Source organism: Aulonocara stuartgranti (assembly GCF_965226115.1).
Source record: "Aulonocara stuartgranti genome assembly, chromosome: 1".
Taxonomy (NCBI): Eukaryota; Metazoa; Chordata; class Actinopteri; order Cichliformes; family Cichlidae; genus Aulonocara; species Aulonocara stuartgranti.
This window is the reverse complement of record NC_138939.1, coordinates 16,598,803-16,620,015: the sequence shown is the minus strand read 5'-3', so window position 1 is coordinate 16,620,015 and position 21,213 is coordinate 16,598,803. Positions and strand designations below refer to the sequence as shown.

General features: G+C 40.3%; 2 protein-coding genes across 3 annotated transcripts; both read right to left on the bottom strand.

Moving 5' to 3' along the window:
* Positions 1-621: 621 nt before the first annotated feature.
* Positions 622-15,502, bottom strand: qser1 (glutamine and serine rich 1). Of its 2 annotated transcripts, XM_082534513.1 has the most exons (13): positions 14,246-15,502; positions 11,916-12,025; positions 11,653-11,790; positions 7,008-10,316; positions 6,358-6,680; positions 6,016-6,132; positions 5,806-5,939; positions 5,541-5,725; positions 5,288-5,425; positions 5,084-5,181; positions 3,557-3,703; positions 3,289-3,384; positions 622-3,113 (listed from the first exon to the last, which is right to left on the bottom strand). In XM_082534513.1, the coding sequence occupies exons 1-13, from the start codon at positions 14,353-14,355 to the stop codon at positions 2,973-2,975; spliced, it is 5,046 nt and encodes a 1,681-aa protein (XP_082390639.1). In that variant the 5' UTR covers positions 14,356-15,502; the 3' UTR covers positions 622-2,972. The 2 variants fall into 2 exon arrangements, with proteins under 2 accessions (XP_082390639.1, XP_082390640.1); XM_082534514.1 differs by lacking the exon at positions 11,653-11,790 and having other exon boundaries at positions 14,246-15,501.
* Positions 15,503-16,569: 1,067 nt separating this feature from the next.
* On the bottom strand, positions 16,570-20,458 carry prrg4 (proline rich Gla (G-carboxyglutamic acid) 4 (transmembrane)). The gene is made up of 6 exons (XM_082534534.1): positions 19,866-20,458; positions 19,588-19,751; positions 19,467-19,494; positions 18,457-18,598; positions 17,859-18,029; positions 16,570-17,758 (listed from the first exon to the last, which is right to left on the bottom strand). Exons 1-6 carry the CDS (start codon positions 20,002-20,004, stop codon positions 17,731-17,733), a joined length of 672 nt encoding a protein of 223 aa, XP_082390660.1. The 5' UTR covers positions 20,005-20,458; the 3' UTR covers positions 16,570-17,730.
* Between the last annotated feature and the right edge of the window lie 755 nt (positions 20,459-21,213).

Genomic DNA, 21,213 nt, shown 5'->3' with positions numbered 1-21,213 from the left:
GGTCAGATTATCGAGGCAGATTTACGCCAAACGCTTGTTGATGGCAACCTGTAAAACACCTTGGAAGGTCTAGGCGAGGTGCAACTTTCTAAGTGGTATTTAACTAAATATCATTGGGCTTGTATGTATTTATTTGAGCCTGTATCTTTACTTTTGACCCTGTGTGGATTAGAGAAAATCCTTCAAACTCATTAAAAATGTAGGCTGTACAATCATTCCACTCTAGAAAAAGAACAGTTCAAAAATGATTAAAAGCCTCAAATTACCATAGTATTAATGCCCGTGAATGTATGTAAACGTCTCACAATGGTATGTAAGTGTTAGACAACTTTTGAAGTGCTGCAGTCGAGTAAAACCCAGCATAAACTACAGCAGCAAAAGTGGAAAACCTTAAGTAAAGAACAAATATTTCAAGACTGACCGTAAATAAAAACGTAGTTGTATTTTTTGCTAATTGCTAACAAACGCCCAAATACAGATCTTGACTTTGTCAGTAGAAGACTCCAGCTGCAGCAAATACAAATTGGTAACTCTACTTGCAACAGATAACTACTTTTCACCCTGCACGTGTACACACGACAGGTCTGATTTTAAACTAGATCATCATCGACACTCAGTGCATCAGGTTTCACGAAGAGACATTTATTTCTAACCTCAAGACTGTCAGTGATATGCAGCCTTACGCAGCACACAGCCATCTCGTTTCTGTGCCCTTCTCACATTCTCATGCTGCCTCTGGGGTGCCTCCAGTCTGTCTCCCACATATGGAACAATGCAGTGCATTAAAATTCATATGCTTTTCATCTGGAGAGCAGACGCTCAGTATCTCTCCCTACCCGTTGTGCCCGTAATGGAATCCCAAACGCTTGCCTGACTAGTTGTCCTCCACCCCCGAGCCTCTCCAACTCCAAAGGACAGAGGACAGTGGCTTTCCTCACAGTGCAGTCAGTGAAGTACAGAGACACTTTTGTTTTTTGGGGATTGCCAGTCATTTTTTTGCATTGTGACTGGTCTGGCTGGACAGTCATATTTTATTCAACAGCCCAGAGACTCTTTCAGACGACACAAAGTCAGCCACCCATAAATATGTGAAAAGTTCAGGTCACGAGAGCACTGTGGGCGAGCAACATGGCAAGTTTCTCACTTCGTTGTGTCCTCATGGAAGATGTGAGCCAATATTAACAGCACACTTCCAACAAGCAAGAGAAATCTAACATAACCAGACCCCTCAGGAAGCTGAGAAGCAAACTGTGACTGGCTACGCTGAAAAATCCATACAGACTATTTGGTTGCAGCAAGACTGTTGTAACTTTTTCTGCTGGGCTCTTCTGTCTGATTAACATTTCAAATATGTTAAATGTAGCACTTGGCCCCTGTTATAGCAAAGTTACAAATAAAACTGAAAACAGTACATCTATGTTCTAAAAAGGTTACAGTTGATAATGAAACACAATCTCCTTATATCGACTTTGATCAAACATTAGTCAAAAAAGAAAAAAATCGTATTTGGTTATTCTATAATATTACGGCAACACTGCAGAAAAGTCCCCATGTGGTTTGGTGATTGTGCAAAAACAGATAAAAAGGTGTCACATGCCTAGTTAGTCCTGCTGCAATCTTCCCAAACTATGACCAAATGCAATGGTGGCATTATGTGACGTGTCTGTAGGGATTCTATGAAAATTCATTGATTCAGATTGTAATCAGTCTCAGAAGGTATTCACCCAAGAAAATCCAGATTCCAAAATAAAGGCAGTGTTTATATATGCACCTCACACCCTGTTTTTTTTTTTTTTTTTTTTTAGAAATAATTGCTCTGAAAAATGGGATTCCAGAAAAAAATCTCACGGAGTTCCTGGCAAAAAAATATCCTAGAAAAACACATACCTAATACATGCAGTGTTTTATTTACAAACTGCATCTTTTAAGAACAAGATTATTTTTGACAGAATAAAATAAATGACTTAGAGTAAATTCTGGAAAACTGTGAAAAGATAATCAAAACGTGTCTTAGAAATAACCATTTTCTTCTGTGAAAATATATACTTTTATCATAAAATGTAGGCTATGTCTGTAAAGCAATTCATTTGCATTCATTTACCCATAGATAAGCCAAGGTAACAATGTCTGAGATTAATAAAAAGATTAATAAAAAGCAGTACTGGAACTGCATTGATTCCAATCAAAGATGTTTCCTATAAGCAAATGGTTGGCTTGAAACACAAATGTTAAACTATAGTATAGACGCACTATGTAGCTGCTAAAGAGAGATTTGCTGCTGTTCCAACGTCCTGCTATTTTTTTCTCCTTTTTTTTTTTTTTTTTTTTACAAAATGTACATTATACATATATATATAAGCTGGCACCGTATTACAAATGTGATGTTTTGCAAACAGTATATAACTATAGTTATATATAATGTATAGTTCTTTTTTTAAACAAAACAACAGATCAACTTTGCATGTGAGCTTACTTAAAAGATTGACAAAGGCTTGCTCTGCTTGTGTATTTGCTGTGTTCTACTTCCTGTGCTGATTGCCTTCTATATTGTGCATACAATCTGGTCATGATCTGGTATTTAACTTAAAAAAGAAAAAAATTAAAAAGAATATAAATCTATGGAAAAGCCCATAAAAGTGGGCTTTTAACTATAAAAACCTACAAAGACTAGGAGAAGTACTAGGTGGGAGCCTTCCAAAATGCTCCCAAGAACAAAGTTCTTGTCCTCTGTTGATGAAGTTCCAGGTTTCTGCTGGGATGCAGTGATAAACACTGTGTGTCTCACTGTTGCACTCGTGCCACTTTTACTCCACAGTCTCCCAACAGTCTTTAACAGGCAAATCAGTTGATCCGAAACACCCTGCGCTTGAAGAAGAGACTCACTCCATCCTTCTCGGTCACATTTTGAGCTGGAGGCATTTTCTGGTTTTCAAAAGTTGGACTTTTTTTTAAACCAAGCATGTTAAAGGCTTTCATCTGCAGGCCTGCTGCACTTGATTGATTAGCTCTCCAAAGCGATCAAAGAGCCCCTCTACCCAAGCCCCGTTTTGCAGACACTTCTGCACAGTCTCCTCTTGCCCCAGGTCCCCTGCCTGCACCCGCAGAGATGCAATCTGAAGGACAACACCACAAACAGAGCATAAAATACAATTAATTCAAATAAATTCCATGTGGAAGTAAGCAAGTGACGTTAAATCTGCAAAATAATATTTACAGAACTCACAAAAAAATCTAAAACTAAACAAAACAGCTTTATGCATTCAGTAGAAACTAGACACATTGTCTTACCTCATCCTTACACATGAGGTATGTGTGGTACTTGTAATGCTGCAAAGAATGGTATAGAGAAAACCACTGAGTTTTCTGCTGGTCTACTGTATACTCCTAAAAGAGGGAAACATAATTAAAAAAATTTGAATAATTAGTATATTTCTTTTTTTATATTAGTCAAACAGCATGAGAGCAGGAGGTAGTCGCTTCAGTGCTCAGCAAACCTAAAGATTAACAAACGGTGAACCTGCGCCCTCTTATGGACAGACATTAGAAGTACAATTACCTGAGGCATAGTGTTGGGGCTCTTCTGGGGTTTCATAGTTTTCTTGTTGTAGGCACGTCCACTGAGACGTACTTTGAAGGCTGGTGTTTCCCCATCTTTCTTCAGTTCAGTCACCACTGAGATCTCTGGGAAGCTGTCTAGTGCTGCCTAAAGAACACAAGTTACTTAGGTTCACACAGTGCAGTAAAGATCCTTTAATGCTTATTTTCCTATTGCAATGAAAGTAGATCTAGAACGCATATTCAAAACTTTTGAAGTAAAACATTTGCATTTTGCCATTACTATCTTACTCATGCGAAACCAGAAGTGAAGCCAGAGGAGGGTTTCCGACAGTGAAACTAATGAGTCAACATGCTCATTGGCTACCAACTGATGACTGACTGGGATCATTGTCATACTGAAAACATGAAGATGTTACACATCATACAATTGTGGTGGATCAAAAACTAATGCTACTTTTCTGTGTTCATAATTCCAAAAACCTTTAAAAGATCACCACGACCACTTGCTGAAATGCTGTCCGAAATCATGACAGTGCCTCCACCATGTTTTATAGATGGCTGTCGACCTGGGAGGTCAAACTCATTTTATATTGCAGGCCACAAACAGCCCACTTTAGATCTTATGTGGGCCAGACTGGTGAAATTCCAATTTCTGTCAATGTAAAAAGTTTAAATATGCATTTAATCAATGAGATGTCTTAATATAAAGACAAAAAAGTGCAATTTCAACATGATGTCTCAGTTTTCCCTACATGGTAAAGAAATGCTACTGTAGTAAATGAAAGAAATCTGACAGCATGACTCAGCTAACCCTAATGTGGGAAATGACAGAATTCTAAAATTGAATTACTTTGGTGTACTGTGAATGGCCATGAAGGAGAGCTTTATGGGTAAGAAAAGCTGTAAAATAACAAAGAATTATGCCCTCATTCACATTTTCCAAAGTCAACCAACTGGCTGAATTTGGATCTTTGCAGGTCCAAATTTGGCTCCCAGGCCTTATATTTGACACCCTTACTACAGACACTGTTAAACTGTTGTTTTGATGAGTCAGATGTATCTCTTCTGTGTCAGGACTTTGCTGGATTTGTTTTTCCTTTTCTTAATGTATAAATGTATCTTTTTTTGGATAGTCAGCCAGTACCAAGGTGCCTGAAGACACAAATTAAAACTAGTTCTTTGTTGTCTGTTATGTGCAGATACAACACCGGTTCCTCCCTTGAGTTAGGTATATCCTTGAATGATTCATAGGGCAGTGTTACATGTCTTCAACAAACAAAAGAAACATTCCTCTAAAAATGGTTAGGCACCAGGGCTGGACTGTGATGAAATGAGGGGTGGCTCGCGACCTTTGCATGATACGGTACACATCCACCATTTTCAGCGCCCATGGGACTAGAACACAAATCGACCCTAAAAGAAATGTATTCTGTTCTTCTGGATATTTTGGGGGATTTCCTTACCTTGCGCATGCATCAAGACAACACAAATCTACATTTATGTGCAGCTTCATTTCCACACTCACCTTCAACACCTGCTCTATGTGTAGTTTGTGAAGTAAACGTTTTCTGTTGTCAGTGATCATTCCATCCACTCTTTTCATATGTGGCAGCAGCAATTCATCTGAAATGGATGAGACAAAAGAAAAGTCAGCAAGCAATGATGTGAGGGATCCTAAACCGTTAAGCCAATCTAACTAAGAACAATGTCCAAAAAGTATCTTGCTCACCATTTGCCCTTTCAAGTGCTGTCATTACATCTTCATCTAAGGCAATACTGATAAGCAGTTCCACGAAGCTCCTGAATGTCTCTTTCATGGTTCGTGTGTTGAGTAATCGGGAAGCAAACGGTAGCGGAGGGTTTAACTCTGAGTGTGTACGGGAGAGAGATAAAACACACAGGAGGCATCGAAGGGCAGTGAGAGTGTGACAAAATCTAGACAACAAACTAGAGTTCCTTAAAAACTTAAACTTGTTCTTTACCATCCTCTTCGCCTCCTTCTTCTGCAGATGATCCAGAGGCAGTGGGTGAAAACTCCTCCTTCCATTTCCTCCTCTTTTTTGGTGGAGGCTCTGCTCTTGGCTTAAGTTGTTTGGGTCTGGGCTTTTGGTTTTGGAAAACTGTAGGAGTGGCTGTCAAGCCCAGCAAAGTTTTCACCTGAAAACCCCTGTGTGACAAAAAAAAAAAAAGTTGAGATAACTCAGAAAAATCTATTATGAATTATAGGAGCCAGTAGTCTACACTTACCTTAGTGAGTTCATGGGTTTGCAGCGTGGCTTCTGACTACAAACTCGTACATATTCCCTTTTGTTAACTGTATCCAAAAATTTCACATACACCCTCTGGTACATTGTCTTGGCATCACCAAAGTACCCAAGATACTAAACGGACAAGAAGAAAGTGTTAGTTGACAAAACTAATTTGTATAATCAAACTATATATGCATAGTCTACTTACACTGTTTGTAGCTGAGAAGACTCTCTTTCCATCCCTCAGCTCAGGCACAAATTTCTGCAGCAGAGCCTTCTGTACCTTCCAGATGGCTGGAGGCTCACTGCCTGCTTTCATTGTCACCTAAACAGAGAAACACAGCACAATGCAGAATAGGCTTCAGTATGTGGAAGCAGTTTTTTTTAAGTCTATCACTTACAATTGAAGAGGAATTAAATTAAGTTACACTGCATTGCATCAAGGCTTACTTTTGAAATGCTAGTGTTATATTATAAACATTTTGACCTGTGCTACACTTTCAATTTTGCCCATATCAAGTGTTACAAGCATTCATTTCACTTCCCGTACCTTTAGGTTTTCGATATCCTCATTCCTGACAACAAACTCGTCTCTCTCACGATACATTCCTTCTCCTCCGCTGTCCGACAGCTCCTCATCAGTGAGTCCTGCCATGGCTACACTCTTTAAAGGCATAGCCAACTGGCCAGGTGGTGTCTCTTTGGACTCCTCTGTTGCTGCAAAAACAGTCTTTCCTGAGGCTGCGTTTGTTGTCTGTGCAGGAGTGGGTACCTGCAGCACACAGGATGTCACGGGAGGCGCACTGTCGGTGACAGCGTGGGGCATGCTGGGAACCTCTTCTGGCTTCAACATCAAACCTTGAAACTGATTATCTGAAGAAGCACAAATTCACAGACAGAAAAAGGAAAATGAATAAAGTTCAATGTTCACTGTCTTGTATTTAGGCAAACAATACTTCTGTCTCGAGCATGAGATACACACTGTTACAGAATGTCAATGTTTTACAGGTTTCTATAACAATATACAGGAAAAAATACAAATGGGATCCAACTAACCTAGTTGCTGGTTTTAAACATCAGTTTAATTTGGTTGTTTCTTTCTTTACTATCGCTTCATTAGCATCAATACCCTGGCATTTTTGGGCATGGTTATTATACTTATTTACTGAGCATGTACCATATGCTACAGAGTGTGATTACCTGTCCTAGTTTTCCGATCTGAAGATTCATCCAGAGCTGAGAGAGCTGAGCTGATGCTGTTCCTCAGAGCCTGGTTCTTTCCAGTGTTCTCTTCTTCATCAGAGCTGAATGATGGCAGGGTCTCCAAGTTCTTCTGTAGATCTTCATCAAGACGTTTCTGCTGGGAGTTTACTGCTGGACTGTCCTGGGGAATTAAGGGCGTGGGCAAAGTTGGCAGTTTTGGGGGCAAAGCTGGCATAGTACACTGTTTGGATGAGGTACAAGCCTTTCTAGGGCGATTAATTGTTCGTGTTGGACTTGGAGAATATTGCTGTTTGGGCCCAGACTTGATAAAGTCTAGGAAGGAGCCAATAAAGCCAGTTTTGACTTCTGGTTGTTTCTCTTCCACCTCACGAATCTTTTGCCTGATTCTCTCCTGCTGTGGACAACCATCATATAAACCGTGTGCCGCAGATGGTGAGCTCACATCACTACCCCTCGAGTTTTGCCGCTTGGTCTGCCCACTACGTTTGGCTGGTCCGGCCAGTCCACCATCCTCTTTGTGACTGCCTGTTTTAGTCAATGACTTAGAGCGAGCCTTCTTTTTGGTAAAGTCCTCACCATTTGGACTTTCCATGAGTCCATCATCAGTTTTAATACACTTTGCATTCCCTTGAATTCTATTCTGGGGACCTGAGGAGTCGTATACCTGCCCAGCTGAGTGATAGTTATTGTCAGAGCACCTTATGTCTCCATTAGCATGAAGCTCATTATTGTTGTTGTGGGTACCAGATCCACCCTGACAGTCTGTTGTCATCTGTGGTCCGTTTAATGTCATGGTGATGGTTTGGGAGATAGTGTTAGTGATAATTGGCTGTTGTGCTGAAGAGAAACTAGGTGACATGTGTCTTAAATCAACAGTCTGGAAGTGACCTTTGGAATCAATAGGACTTGCCATCACTGCCATATCAGCCTCAGCAGAGGATGTAGCTTTGACAAAGTCCTGTGGTGACACGCCACAGGCAGCTACTGTGGCAGCGAGGATGTCATCAACATTTGACAAAATATTCCTGTCATCTGGAAGTAGAATAGAGTCAGAGAAACAAATAGAGTTGACAGCAAAGTGGTTTTTGGCATCGCTTGACTGCTGATTTGTCAACTGGCTGTAGTGATGTTTAGACGTAGGACATTCTGAGCTTGGTTCAGACACTACTGTGCCCTGCTGACTCTGGGTTTCTGTAACACTTGGACCCAGCAGGTCTCGGTCCATCTGAAGATACTGGACATGAACAGGGCCAAGGCCTTGTCCCGATTGAATAGCTTGCACTGGAATCACCTTTGATGTGTTCTGACTATTATTCAAAATTGGCTGCTGGAGCAAAATTACTTGATTGGTCTCAGGATGAACCTGAGCACTGGGAATAGCAATAAACTGGGTGTGGGCTGCTAAAGCCTGAGTCTGGTTATGGTTCTGTTGATTCTGTTGCTGTGCCTCAGCAGATTCAAGTTGGAGAGGATGCTGCTTGAGCGGCTCTGAGCACAGGGGTATATGTGAGGATTCAATGGAGTCTGTAGTTTTTGTGTTAGAAGTTTCATGACCATTGGCACTAGTTAAATGAATGTGCTGTTGGCTTAGAGAACCCATTCTTTCATCCTTTACCGGCACTGTATTTACATGACGTAGTCCCATAATCTGGTCATCAGAACGTGAACTGCTTCGAATAACACTCTGTGCTTTAGGGTGATCATCCATTTTTGAAACAACGTAGATGACATTGTTATGGGAAACTATACTGTTACATGTTATGGAGGCCTCCACGGAGACCTGCCGCAGAGCCTCGAGGCCTTGGAGAGGCACCTCTTCAAGTTTTTGTTTGCCATATGTTGGCTTTATGTCCTGTATGGAGGTTATGTTATTTTGTAAGGCTTGAGCCGCTGAAGAGTAGGTAGGCAAAGGTGCAGACAAAACATATGTGTTGGGTTGTGAGTGCTGCTGGTGGGACAGAGTGTCGTGTGTTTTGCCTCCCACGGAGGCCTGCATGAGGGTGTAGTCCACTGTAGATGATGTGGGCAGGCTCTGTGCACATGTGGGTGGGAAAGAAGAGTTAAGGGATTCTCCCGTGATAAAGCTTTGAGACTGGGTCACTGAATTCTGCACCTGTGATTGAGAAGTATAAATCACATTTGAGGCACCCTGCGAGTGGGATGTGGGATAACTCTCAGACAGATTTCCTTGACACAAGCTCTGTACTTGGGCTCCATACTGGATGCCCTGCTCTTGGTTCAGCCCAGGAGTAGATGAGTAAACAAGAGACTGACTAATGGATGCCACATTGTCAGACTGGCTGGAGAGTGAAGGGAGAGTATCATAAAGGGAGGAGAGCTTGTCGGAAGTGGAATTGGAGGCTTGTGACTGTGTATGAGGTGTGATATAAGTTTGAGATAAAGTGTTGGAAATTAGGCTAGACAGCTGGACTGCCTCTTGGTTAATAATCACAGAGTTTTGCTTCAGTCCAGGGGAGGAATAACGCTCAGGAGACCCTGCTGACAGGTTCTGAGAGTGCATCTCTTCATTTCCTGCAGGCTGTGGAGCTAGTTTGGAAGAACATTCATTCGTCTTCTGCAGCGAAGTGGATGAATATACTTGTGTTGTACAATCTGTTTTGGGTTGTAGGGAACCACTGACTCCTTGAGAGGAATCTGCTCCTGTGGAGGGGTTGCAGGACACGGAGGGCTGATGGGATGGTTCCTGCTGGTAGGATACATCCGCTTCGCTGCCTGAACCGAAATATCCCTGTAAGGACTGCTCCGAACTAGGTAACTGCTCTGAGGCTATATGGATACTAGAAGGCCTCTGGTGGTGTTTGATCACACTACATTCACGCTGAAGGGCTCTTTCAATAGAGCCTGAGAAAACTGTCGCCCCAAATGGCTGATTCGCACTATGAGTGGCAGATAGGGTAGAAGGTAAGAGGCTAAACTGGGGCTGCAGGAGGTGGGGTGCAGACTCTTGGGCTGAGCGGTAAGTGGAGGACTGTACAGGGAGCGGTGAGCCCAGAGCAGAGGCAGAAAGATGATTGAAGGCCAAGGCAGTGGGAAGCACAGTCTGGTTAGACTTAAGATGCAGGAGGGGATCATGGTGAGAAAACAGGCCATTGGTAGAAGTGCTAAAGGCAGGATCCTGGAGAGTCAGGGAAGGGTTGGTGGCATAACTCCTGGTAGGATAGGCACCTGTGTGCTGACAGGATGAAAGCGCAGGTGTAGAGGGGAAAGTAGCTGTAGAAGGCAGGGCACCCGTCAAATATAGTTCTGTGGTCGAGGAGTTGGCACCTGCATGGAAACCACACACACACAGAACATAAGTACAAGCATCTTACACATGCAATATTTTCATAATAAACAAAATTCATGTGCAAAAGGTAATACAAAATCTGAAATGCCAACATCCCCCAACATATTTCATTTTAATCATACTCAGCCTTTGGACCATAGGTACACAGTGCAAGGTCTCTACTAGCATATATTAACAAAGACCTGGCAGGATGCTAGAACAGTAAAGTAGTGTGGCCAGTGGTTGAATTGCAACAGGAAGAAGGCATTAAAATGTTATCACCTTTCCATAAACATCAAACGCTTACACAGGTCCTCAGCAATACACTCGGGAGAAAAGTGAAGAACAGACATACATACAAACATTGTTTGCTCTATTAGTGAGATGAATTGAGAAACAGAGCTGGACAAATATTTTGTATCCATGCAAGTTTTTCTTGATTCACAAAAAAAGATGCTAAAGGTAATTTATAAAGTGTGTCATCACATATATCAATTTGTCTACCAAAGCAGATCAGAGAGCATTACAATACTCTATCTGTAGTACTTGTATACATGTAACAATGTAGCCAGCAGAATTGATGGTGGTGCAAAGTCAAGTTGTGTCCTAAGCTTCTAAGCAATTTGTGAAATAGTGACAAATTGATGCTTACAGAGTGCATTTAGGTCCCACCCAAATTGGAGAAAAAGAAAATTGTGCAATTGTTTCTATTGACTTTACATTGCACAAAAAGGGCCTCCTTGTGAGATCCAAGGGCCTCCTTGTGAGATTCACCTGCTAGCACTGAACTGAAAAACACCTAAAAGCTGCTGTGTAGCATGCACTACCAACAGGGCAAAGAATGCAGAACTGAGTTTTTATAAGCTGAAGAACTACAGAACTTTGAAACTGAGCTTTTTATAAGACAAAAATGGATACTGTCAATAAGACTTGAAGCACTATGAGCAAGAGTAATGGGAAAATGGAAAGATCCTGACACTGCATGGCTATCTATGCAGCATGTGTTTTTTCATGGATAAGTTAAAAGCGAAGAGTAATATTACTGCACTTGCATGTGCCTTATCAGATTACAGCAGCTTACAAATATAGACAACGTTCAGTTTCTAACAGCTAAGGTTGCTAAAACAATCCCTACACATAGTGAAACCAAATATATTTAGCTAGTAAGAGTAGTTTTTTCACCGTTCCAACATTTGGTTGCACACTTTAGGGTCTAAATTTTTCCCCAATCTCGTGGGCATGGTTTTCAGAGTATGGCGTGTTACATTCTCTCTATACTTAATGATTTCTTCTTTAAATAATATAACTAAGATTGAAAGATTGATGTGTTCTCACCAGCAGGCCATGATGGGGGTCTATAAGGAGAAAGCAATGAGGCACTAACAGGACCAGCCTGAAGGCTTCTCGACTCCATGGCTGAAAGGAAGCTCATGATTGAGGTCTCTGGAGTACTACTGTTTGACTCTAGTGCTCCTGACATTCAAAAGAGGAAGAGAAAGATGCGTCTGTGCTTAAACCAAAAATTTCTGCATGAATACATATTACCTGGTAAAACTGGTCACTTTAAAACAATATTTCATTATAATGCCATAACTCACCTGTTGCAACAGGAATATGTGATGTAGTGTACGTGGGAAGCTGGTGTGTCGTAGTGTAGCTTTGCCGCTGGAGGAGCTCGGCATCAAGGTATGTTGCACCGTAACTGGGGCTGCATATACAAACAAATGTAGGGGATTCATTAGAACTATCATCTCTACAAACAGCAGTGCACAACCAAGTCAAATATGAGTATATACAGTGGATTAAAATAAGCATTTATAGTTTTTTCTTCTTGAAACACTTATAATAAAGTTGCCACTCTTATTCACAAATTAACATTAAACACTGACAAAGTTATGACATGCTGTGACTGATGGAGTGCTGCCAAGATGGCTGCAATAAAATTGCTAAATGTATCTCCTTGATCAAGGTTTACTCGACTGGCTAATCAGGCTAGCATAAGAGACAACAGTCAAAAATATCCTGATATATATTCCTTTTAGAAATGATTGGGATGGCTGTGCTCAAGGAAACACTGAAACTGTTATACTCATAGTCTGATTTATACACAGCTCTTCACCATCTTAACTATGCAAAAAGTGAAGATGTATGAATATTTCTAAAGTAACTGTGAATTGCTCTTCATGCACAGCAAGCAAGATCAAGTAATCAGTCTGTAAAGTTTTGTCAGTTTATTGTCGACAAATTCAGTAGACTCACTTTCTCTGCACAGGAAGAAAACTGCAGCTCTCTGTATTATAGTTATAACAAAACATAGCAACCCAAGTTGTGTATGTGTCATGTAGAGTAAACAATACCAATCACCAGTGTGGTAAAACCGTCCAAAAGATTTCTTGGATGAATGTATTATTGTTTCAAGGGTTCTCGTGGCTATTTGTCTGTTATGGAAAAACGCTAGTCCGAGAGACCACCGCAAATGCTAACAACAATTATATAACAATACAGGACACTGATTTGTCAAAATTTGTTTGCTTAGGAATGTCATTTGACATTTTGCTGTATAACATGAGGCACTTCATTCTTTAGCAACCATTTTGGCTAAGCGAGTAAGGCATTTATATCTTGTAAACATTTGGATGGTGTGAACATTTGGATGTAAAAATGGTGTGAAAAGTCATCAATAAATAGACTGGTCAAGTAACTTTTATCCATCTTTTTTGGGGGGATGTTTATTTAAAATCTGACGTATGACATTTTTGCTCTCCAGCTAATCAGATGCAGTTTGGCTTGAGCTAAAGTGCTGCCTTAAAGGTAAATACTGGTGGATGAAGCAAGCTAAGGAAGGCCTCTTCCCTCATCTGTTCCTTTCAACAGTTGCACACACCAGATTATTTCCCTACTCATCTTTGCTAGTTTCTTTTTACACTTTAGAATCAATAACAACAAGTGCAACACACAACATGCTAATTACCATGTTACTCTGATGAGTTAGATTTCAGAATGGAAACATCCCTGCTAATCAGCAGCCACTATCTTATTTTATTTAGGTCATAAAATAAGACAAACTGGTGTAATCTTAGATTTTCTGAAGCAGAGATCAGCCACAATAATTTACTTCATTATTTATCATAGCCACTTGATTTTCATAATTATTACATTTTTTGCCATCCAGCACATGACAGTCTTTTTTTTTTTTTACAGGCTAATTTATACTCTTTGTTTATCTGTTCTACGAAGACTGTTACTTTTGTTCCGCTTGTGAGAACAGTGTAGCTTATTTGTACCAGATAAAACAATGTTGCCATGAAGGATGGCCCCTCTTTATAGCAAATTAGAACAAACTATAACACATCAGTCATAAGTCACGAACTAAGACCTCAACAGCTTTTGCAAGTTCTGTGGTTACACGGACTATATATATAACGAAGGACCTCAAGCTTTCGTTACTAGAACAAAAGCACAGATTTACAAAAATGTAGACATGTCGCCACAGCAAAGAAAATTACTAATTTGAAGTGTTGTAACTGTTATATAGTAACTAGCTTCGGTTGCTAGTTGTCTCTCTTGTTTTACCTTTGACGAGCACCTGTGGTTGAAGAAAACACAACGATTAAATGCTACTTTAGGATACCCAGATGACCACCTTATTGTAGAGATATAAAGCAATTATCTTGTGTAGTTTGTGTTCACTGACTCTGTGTGTGCTCGTGCTGAAAGCACGATATGCTAGCAAAAATTAGCAAGGTGGGAAAAAAGTAACGCACGGCTAAGAAACCACTGACAAGTCAGCGTCTGTGACATTTAACCATTTCTCCCAGTGTTCCCGACAACCGCAAGGACCTGTGCACTTTTCTCCAAAAGCAAAGCTAGGCCCTCCATCACCGAAATTTCCTTCGGAAGGTGACCCGCCCTCTCCTTCATCTTTTACCTTGGCTTGATAGTAGCTGAGCCGCGGTCATAGGCCCACGAAGCTACGGTCTGTGCTGGTGGAGCCAGCGCGTCCGCAAAGCTGGAGCTCGGGTAGTTCCTGTCCATCATCCGGTGAAAGATTCACTTCCCCAGCAAAGCTTCGTGGAGCAGCGGACACACATCGTAGCAGCCCGGGACCCACCGACCGAGGCAAGTCCCGTCAATGCAATTTACAGTCCACAGAAAAAAAACAGCGTCAAGCTGCTATCATGTGGAAAAAAGTATCACCGGGTGATTTCGTTATTTTTTTGTTCATCTCCCGTCACGTAAAGTTAGTCTGCCACGAGACTTCTCTAAGGCACTGACGCTTGGCTGCAGCTAGCTGGCTAACTGAAACTTCTCACATTAGAAATGAGTTGCAGTGTCACGCTAGAAGCAAACTTCTCCGACAAGCTACGGTATCGACTTCACGAGCAGATGTATCGAAGCGAGATGTTGTACCGACGGTTCGCTTCACCACGCGAAAAAAGTCACGTGACCACCAGGCGAACCCTAAAGCTGGTACCAGTGCAGCGGCGCTGCCTTTGAATGAAGGGTGATCCCACCGGTCTGCCACAGCGAGTTGTGAACGCTGTTCTCCCTGAACTAAAACAAGTGTTCAAGCATCTGGCTACCCGAGCTTTGACCTTCTGTTTAACAGCAGCAGCATGTACAAAATGCTATGCTTTCTTTACTTCAGAGAATGCTAGCTGAACTTATGTTCATTTCCTCATTTACCCTAACCACAAAATATCCATGACCATCATCAGTGTTAAATCTAGCCTCCCAATCATTTACATGATGTGGTCTTTATTCTTATCTGATTTTGTTCTTCACAAGTACAAATATACACAAAATAGTCTGGTCAATAGATGGGTGGTACTATAAATAAAATAAAATAAAATAAAATAAAATAAAAGATAAAAAATAATGTAAAAAATATATAACAGAAATGTAATTTTCAGCTGAATGTTTTGTCATACATTCGCAGGCGGTTTAGTTTTAATTTAAATCTATTTAACTTTTTTTTATACTGTCAAGCTAGGTTGATAATTCATTTGTTATATTGCATAAATTAACAAAGTACTTGAAATGCTAACCATTTGTTCCAGAAAACAGTTTTATATAAACAAAGGCACCCCTTCCCTCCCCCTTTTCCTTCCCCTTCCAAAGCTATAACATCAAAACATGTTACTGGTCATTTGCTATGTTGATCCTGGATGAACATTATTACGATGTTGCAGTCACAACACCAACATATAACACCAGCAATAACAGATACGTCTGATATCGCCTCATCAAGGTCAAGCTGCAGCTGTTCATGTCTGCATGTTTGTTTGGTGAGTGTGAGAGAGTGAAAAAGCTGTATTAACCTCTTTGACTGAACAATCTGCTCATGTATTAGAAACAGAACACATGTAAGGCGCTCCAAAATCGAAAACTGCTGTAAATCCTTCATTATTTGCCTTGGATGGCTGTCTAAATTACACTGGTAAGTCACTGAATGTGCAAAAATGAAGTAAAATAAGACATAACCAAATATTTTTTTATGTTAGTATCCTGTGCTATACTGAATACTAGCGTTTTGAAGCCATACTACAACAAATGTCCAAGGTGGGGAGTTTTGAATTATTTTTCTTTTTAAGTAACTAATGTTAGTGACAGGAATTAATCCTGTATGTCCCAAATCAGATCTGTGTAGATTCAGAGAGACTACACAGGGGCGATCGTGGCTCAAGAGTTGGGAGTTCGCTTTGTAATCGGAAGGTTGCCGGTTCGAGCCCCGGCTTGGACAGTCTCGGTCGTTGTGTCCTTGGGCAAGACACTTCACCCGTTGCCTACTGGTGGTAGTCAGAGGGCCCGGTGGCGCCAGTGTCTGGCAGCCTCGCCTCTGTCAGTGCGCCCCAGGGTGGCTGTGGCTACAATGTAGCTTGCCATCACCAGTGTGTGAATGGGTGGATGACTGGTTGTGTAAAAGCGCTTTGGGGTCCTTAGGGACTAGTAAAGCGCTATACAAATACAGGCCATTTACCATTACCCTGGGAACAGCATAAACAGTGTGCTGATAAAGGAAAGAAAGCCATATTGAGCAATAGATAATAAAATAAAAATGATACTGACGTATCCATCATTGTTCTTAATACTGATTTACACCCTAAATATATCCACTGAAACAGGAACACATAAAATAGCTCCTAACATCTACTGCAAGGCAACTTGGTATAACAGCCATGGGCTCCTGCAACTGCTGTTTTCATGTCACAAAGTCATACATAGACACACACACCAAAAGACAAGACCAAGTTAATTAAAATAGCAATTTTAATTAAAAAGGAATATAAAAGACTTCCATTTCAAATACTTCTGCATCAGATCAGCTTTAACATAGCTATATTAATAAATTCTCAAAATCTGTTTATACAAATTTTTTAATCTTTGAACCAGGAAGTCCCTTGAGATTAAAATCGGTTTTTTTTCTTCTTAAGGGAGACCTGGAAAAAAAGATTCTGAAATCCATTCAGAGGAAAAGGAGGCTCTGTGAAACCCCTCAGGCCTTGCAATAATTTACAGGGACACAATGAGTGTGAGATCCTTATCAAAACTGCAGTTAAGTAGCTGACATCATTTCACTCAAATTAATTAAATGTTCTAGATAAATAGAAATATTTTGTGAAGCCTGTGCTTCCACATATCTGTATTGCATTAAAAAAATATTATCACAATGTAGATGAAAAAAAAACCAAAAACAAATTCACATTGGGAGAACAGTCATTAGTTCAAACATGCAGATGTTTTTTGACATATTGTAAAACAGCAAAAAGATCTGCCTATGTTTACAAAAACAATGAAAATATGCAGTGAATATTAAAGGTATGCTGGAAGACCAGTGCATTAAATACACAGGGAGTATTTGTAAAAGTATTTTTTTTTCAGTTACGTCAACATTACCATCAGACAAGTACAAGCAGTATTGCAGGTTTTCCTTCTGAAGGAGCAACAGCTGTATGAAGCTGCATGACTACACAAATCCGTCCATCTCTGTTTTATTACAGTTGACACTGTATAATAAAACATCTTCATGATCTTGCGCTCAGTGTCACTATACATGCTGTGTACAAAGCAGCTCTTCCTTCATTTTCATCTTGATAAAGCAGCAAAGTGGATAAAATATTTTAGAAAGCTTATTCATCACAAGATTTCAGTTATATTACAAAGAAGAATCAAATGTTTGGAACTAGGAGATCAAGAAGGTGGAACAAGAAAAATATTTAAGAAAAAAAAATAAAGAAAAGACTATCCAAACAGACCAGGAAAAAAATAAATATAAAAGAGGAAAAAGGGAGGCTAATCGAGGAAAGTTAGTATTTTGTGATATTTGACAAATTGATACATCATAATTGCACAGTTTAGGTGTTAGCTGTTAATTGTCCTCTCACAGACGTGCACACGTGTTGCACTGAAAGCCTACTGCCGAGTACTCCCAGTTCGTGAGCTAAAAGAAAGAGAAAAGATATCTTTAAAAACAACAACAACAAAAAACCCAGCATAAAACTGCATCATGGACTGCAACAAAAGCACAAACATGCACGTACCCAGGATAAGGAGGAGGTGGGGCGTCATGCGGCCCATTTCTCGCGATTGCCTGTTCATAGGAAGGAAGCCCGGGTGGGTCATCGGAGGGAGGCACAGGGTGCAGGGAGACCTCCTCTAGCCTTCGCATTATTAGAGAAGCATTACTCCTCCTCTGGCGCACCCTAATGGAACTGTGAGGAGCATAGTGGTCATTCACTTGTGACGTACTTCAAGCTCAAAGTGCAAGTATCAAAGGTGAAAGTCATCTTTGTTCTTGTTATATAACCTACAGTTGGTGTAGCAAAAAGGGGTAACAGAAGAGCAGCACTATTTAAAACTCAATGAGTGCAAAGAAAAATACACATCCAGAGTACTTTGGACTCTTTCATAATCATGGTAAACTGAATGGGTTATTTCATTTATTTTTGGGTTATGAAAAATATTACAAGTTATTTCTATTTATTCTGCTTTCATCAGATTTGGGAAATGGACACATAATTTATGCATTGTTTTACTTTTTAGAAACAATGACTAAAGAAGAAAATAATTGGCAGAATAATGCTCATAAACAGGTGAAAAAGACATACTGGGACAGTGTCACAAATTCTTCTCACTCACCTTTCATGGCTTAAGTTACCCTTCCATCTGCGCTGACACAAAAGCCATACAACGATGCCAAAGATAACAATGGCCACTCCACCAGCAATGAGTCCCACCAAAAGAGCTACCACATCAACACGTGAAGAGCGGCCACCCTTGTCTATGAATCATCACAAAGCACAGAGGAAGTGTCAAACTTGTTTCATAATGGCAGTGCAAGTTATTACCAAGTAGACAACCATCATTTCATTTACATCTGATATATCTGATAGGTGAATAATAAAGGGTAGGTGGCATAGTTAACGTACATCAATACAAAGCTTTTGAGCGATCACCGGTATCTTGTGATGAAGCATTTCTAATGAGCGGGATTGATCTTTTCCTTGCAACCATTATGACGACATGACGGGATCAATGAATGACTTGGTGAGTAGAAAAAAATATATACAACATTTGAGTTATATTTGAGTTATATATACACAAATATATATAACTCAAATGTCATAACTTCTTTGAGCAACAATCAACTGTTAGCCCAGCACCTAATATAGGTACTTTTGGCTGGGTTGCTACAGTGGATGAAGCTGTGTGTTAGATTTGGAGCAGATCTCAGACTGGATCCCCTCCCTGACATAATCGTTCCAACTATTCCAGCTTCAAACTGACATAAGGATCATACTCGCATGTGACCTCCTGAGGGTGTTTTTGTACTGTATCCCCTCCCGACCTCAAACAGGGAATCTTTTCCATGTGAGGCCTAGCACTAATTTCTCACTCATCTGTAAACTGAATACAAAAATAGTCTAAATTACTAATTGGATGGAAAGAGAACTGATGAATTGGAATTCAGTTTGACTGATTTAACGTATATAATCTGTACTTTCACATTTACCATGCATTCATTGGTGTGTGGTGAAACAGGTTTTACACAAACAACAACAACTACAGTCAAGTCATAGTTTCATCAACAAACTTCCTGGATGACACATTTTATATAAACTTGAAGTATTTCTTATTCCCCCTCTTACCTGCAGTGTATTCCTTCCAAAATCTTTCCTGAAAAAACAAACCAACAAACAAAAAGATTAATCAACATGGCAATCCCTCTCAATTGTTAATTATTGATTCCACCCATCAGCATAACTTAACTGTATCTGGGATGTTTTCAAACACCTCCCTTGCTTCTTCGTAATTACAGACTTCTTCAATACACTCCCTTTCCAAGTTTCCAGGTACGAACATTTCAAAGTCAAACCGGTTAAACAGCAGGTGGCGACCCAGGAAAGAATTTGCGTGCCCCTCATCTACAAACACTGGGCGGATCCAAAGAGATTATTTCCAGGAAAGCTACAATATCGGGATGTATACAGGGTAACACGAACTTTTAAGAATCAAATTCTTAAAATAAAGTATAATAAAAATCTTACCTTGGTTTTGTGATTCTTCATTTTCGGAAGGTAACTGCCCCACAAAGGCCAGATCTCCACAGGTGAAAAATTGAAAAAGAACAAACAGATGAAGCAACATTGCCATGAGCGCACCTGCGCACTGACAATCGCGCGACATTAACTAAGAGTACAGAAGGCAGATGATAACCAACAGCGACCCTGCTTCTGGAAAATACTGTGTGCGCACTTTAACGACAAATCACAATATTTCCGTCCTCTACATTATGCTACATAAAGACGAACAGAGCTCAGCGTCAACAAAACGAAACCAGTCCAAAGGAGCGTCAGGTGTTCCAGGCTCGGCGCGGATGAGATCAGTCAGGAAACGTTCGGTGATATTCACAAACACCGGCTGAGCTTGCCGAGTTCCTCCGGCGAAAGAAAAAATGACAGCATTATTTGTAGTAAAAATACGATCATTTGAAGGATGAATTCGTCTGAAAGCAGATTAAGAAAGTTCCGGTTAAAAAAGGACTTGTTTACTCAAAATAGATGTGTCGTCAGCTACTCTCGCACTGCCTGCGCTGGCGAGCTATCTCTCACGTTTACCTGGGCAGACTCGACCAATCAATCACCTACCTGAACTGTATGACAAATATGTACAACAGTGAACGCTAGGTGGCAGCTGAAGCCGGGAAAGTTAACTTTACACAGCAAAGTATTGAAAAAGTTTTATATGACTCAGATAGGCTGTTACTCCACCCAATGAACAATGAAAAATAGTTTTCGGGACTTTTTTTTTCTTCTCCTAAGCATCAACTGGCTGTTGATATGCGTTGCAAACAAACAAACAAACAAACAAAAAAACATTATTTGATCGCTTAAAAAGAAAAGAAATGCGATTGTATCCAATTTCATTAAAATCATCCAAGTGGTAAGGCACCTCCGCCTTAAAAATACCAGTCATGGCTCTGCTGTTATATATCTTTACATGTGTCGTATGAGCAATAAACACACATAAATGCGTTTGTGCGGCACAATCTCATAAAGATAGCTATTAAACACATTTGTCATACTTCCTTCTCACTCACATCTTGGATTAAGGAGTTCTCTCACATAAACTCTGATTTACGGGGGTCATTTTACTTTGTGACCTTTAAAAGGGACAAACGTATAAACTTTGCCCAGACATCTGAACTGCTTGAGTCTCACATGTTTACAGTGCTGTATCTTCACGTTTAATGGTTAGGCACAAATTACTGCTGTAACACAATGCTATCTTTTTGGATCTGTGCATCAGATCTCTTTTAAAAGCACTAAACTCTGTCTCAAGAGATCTCTCAGTACTGGTGACTACACTACAACACTAAACACAGGGCTTGTGTGG

What these genes read in the sequence shown, in the direction of transcription:
- qser1 (XM_082534513.1), bottom strand. Translation starts at nt 14,355, where the DNA reads ATGATGGACAGGAACTACCCGAGCTCCAGCTTTGCGGACGCGCTGGCT. An exon ending in AGGATATCGAAAACCTAAAG is followed by an intron (nt 6,133 to 6,357) that starts GTACGGGAAGTG and finishes TTCTCTGTTTAG; the next exon opens with GTGACAATGAAAGCAGGCAG. An exon ending in AGCACTTGAAAGGGCAAATG is followed by an intron (nt 5,182 to 5,287) that starts GTGAGCAAGATA and finishes CATCCATTTCAG; the next exon opens with ATGAATTGCTGCTGCCACAT.
- prrg4 (XM_082534534.1), bottom strand. Translation starts at nt 20,004, where the DNA reads ATGTCGCGCGATTGTCAGTGCGCAGGTGCGCTCATGGCAATGTTGCTT. An exon ending in TGAAGAATCACAAAACCAAG is followed by an intron (nt 19,752 to 19,865) that starts GTAAGATTTTTA and finishes GGATCCGCCCAG; the next exon opens with TGTTTGTAGATGAGGGGCAC. An exon ending in GGTAACTTAAGCCATGAAAG is followed by an intron (nt 18,030 to 18,456) that starts GTGAGTGAGAAG and finishes TGCTCCTCACAG; the next exon opens with TTCCATTAGGGTGCGCCAGA.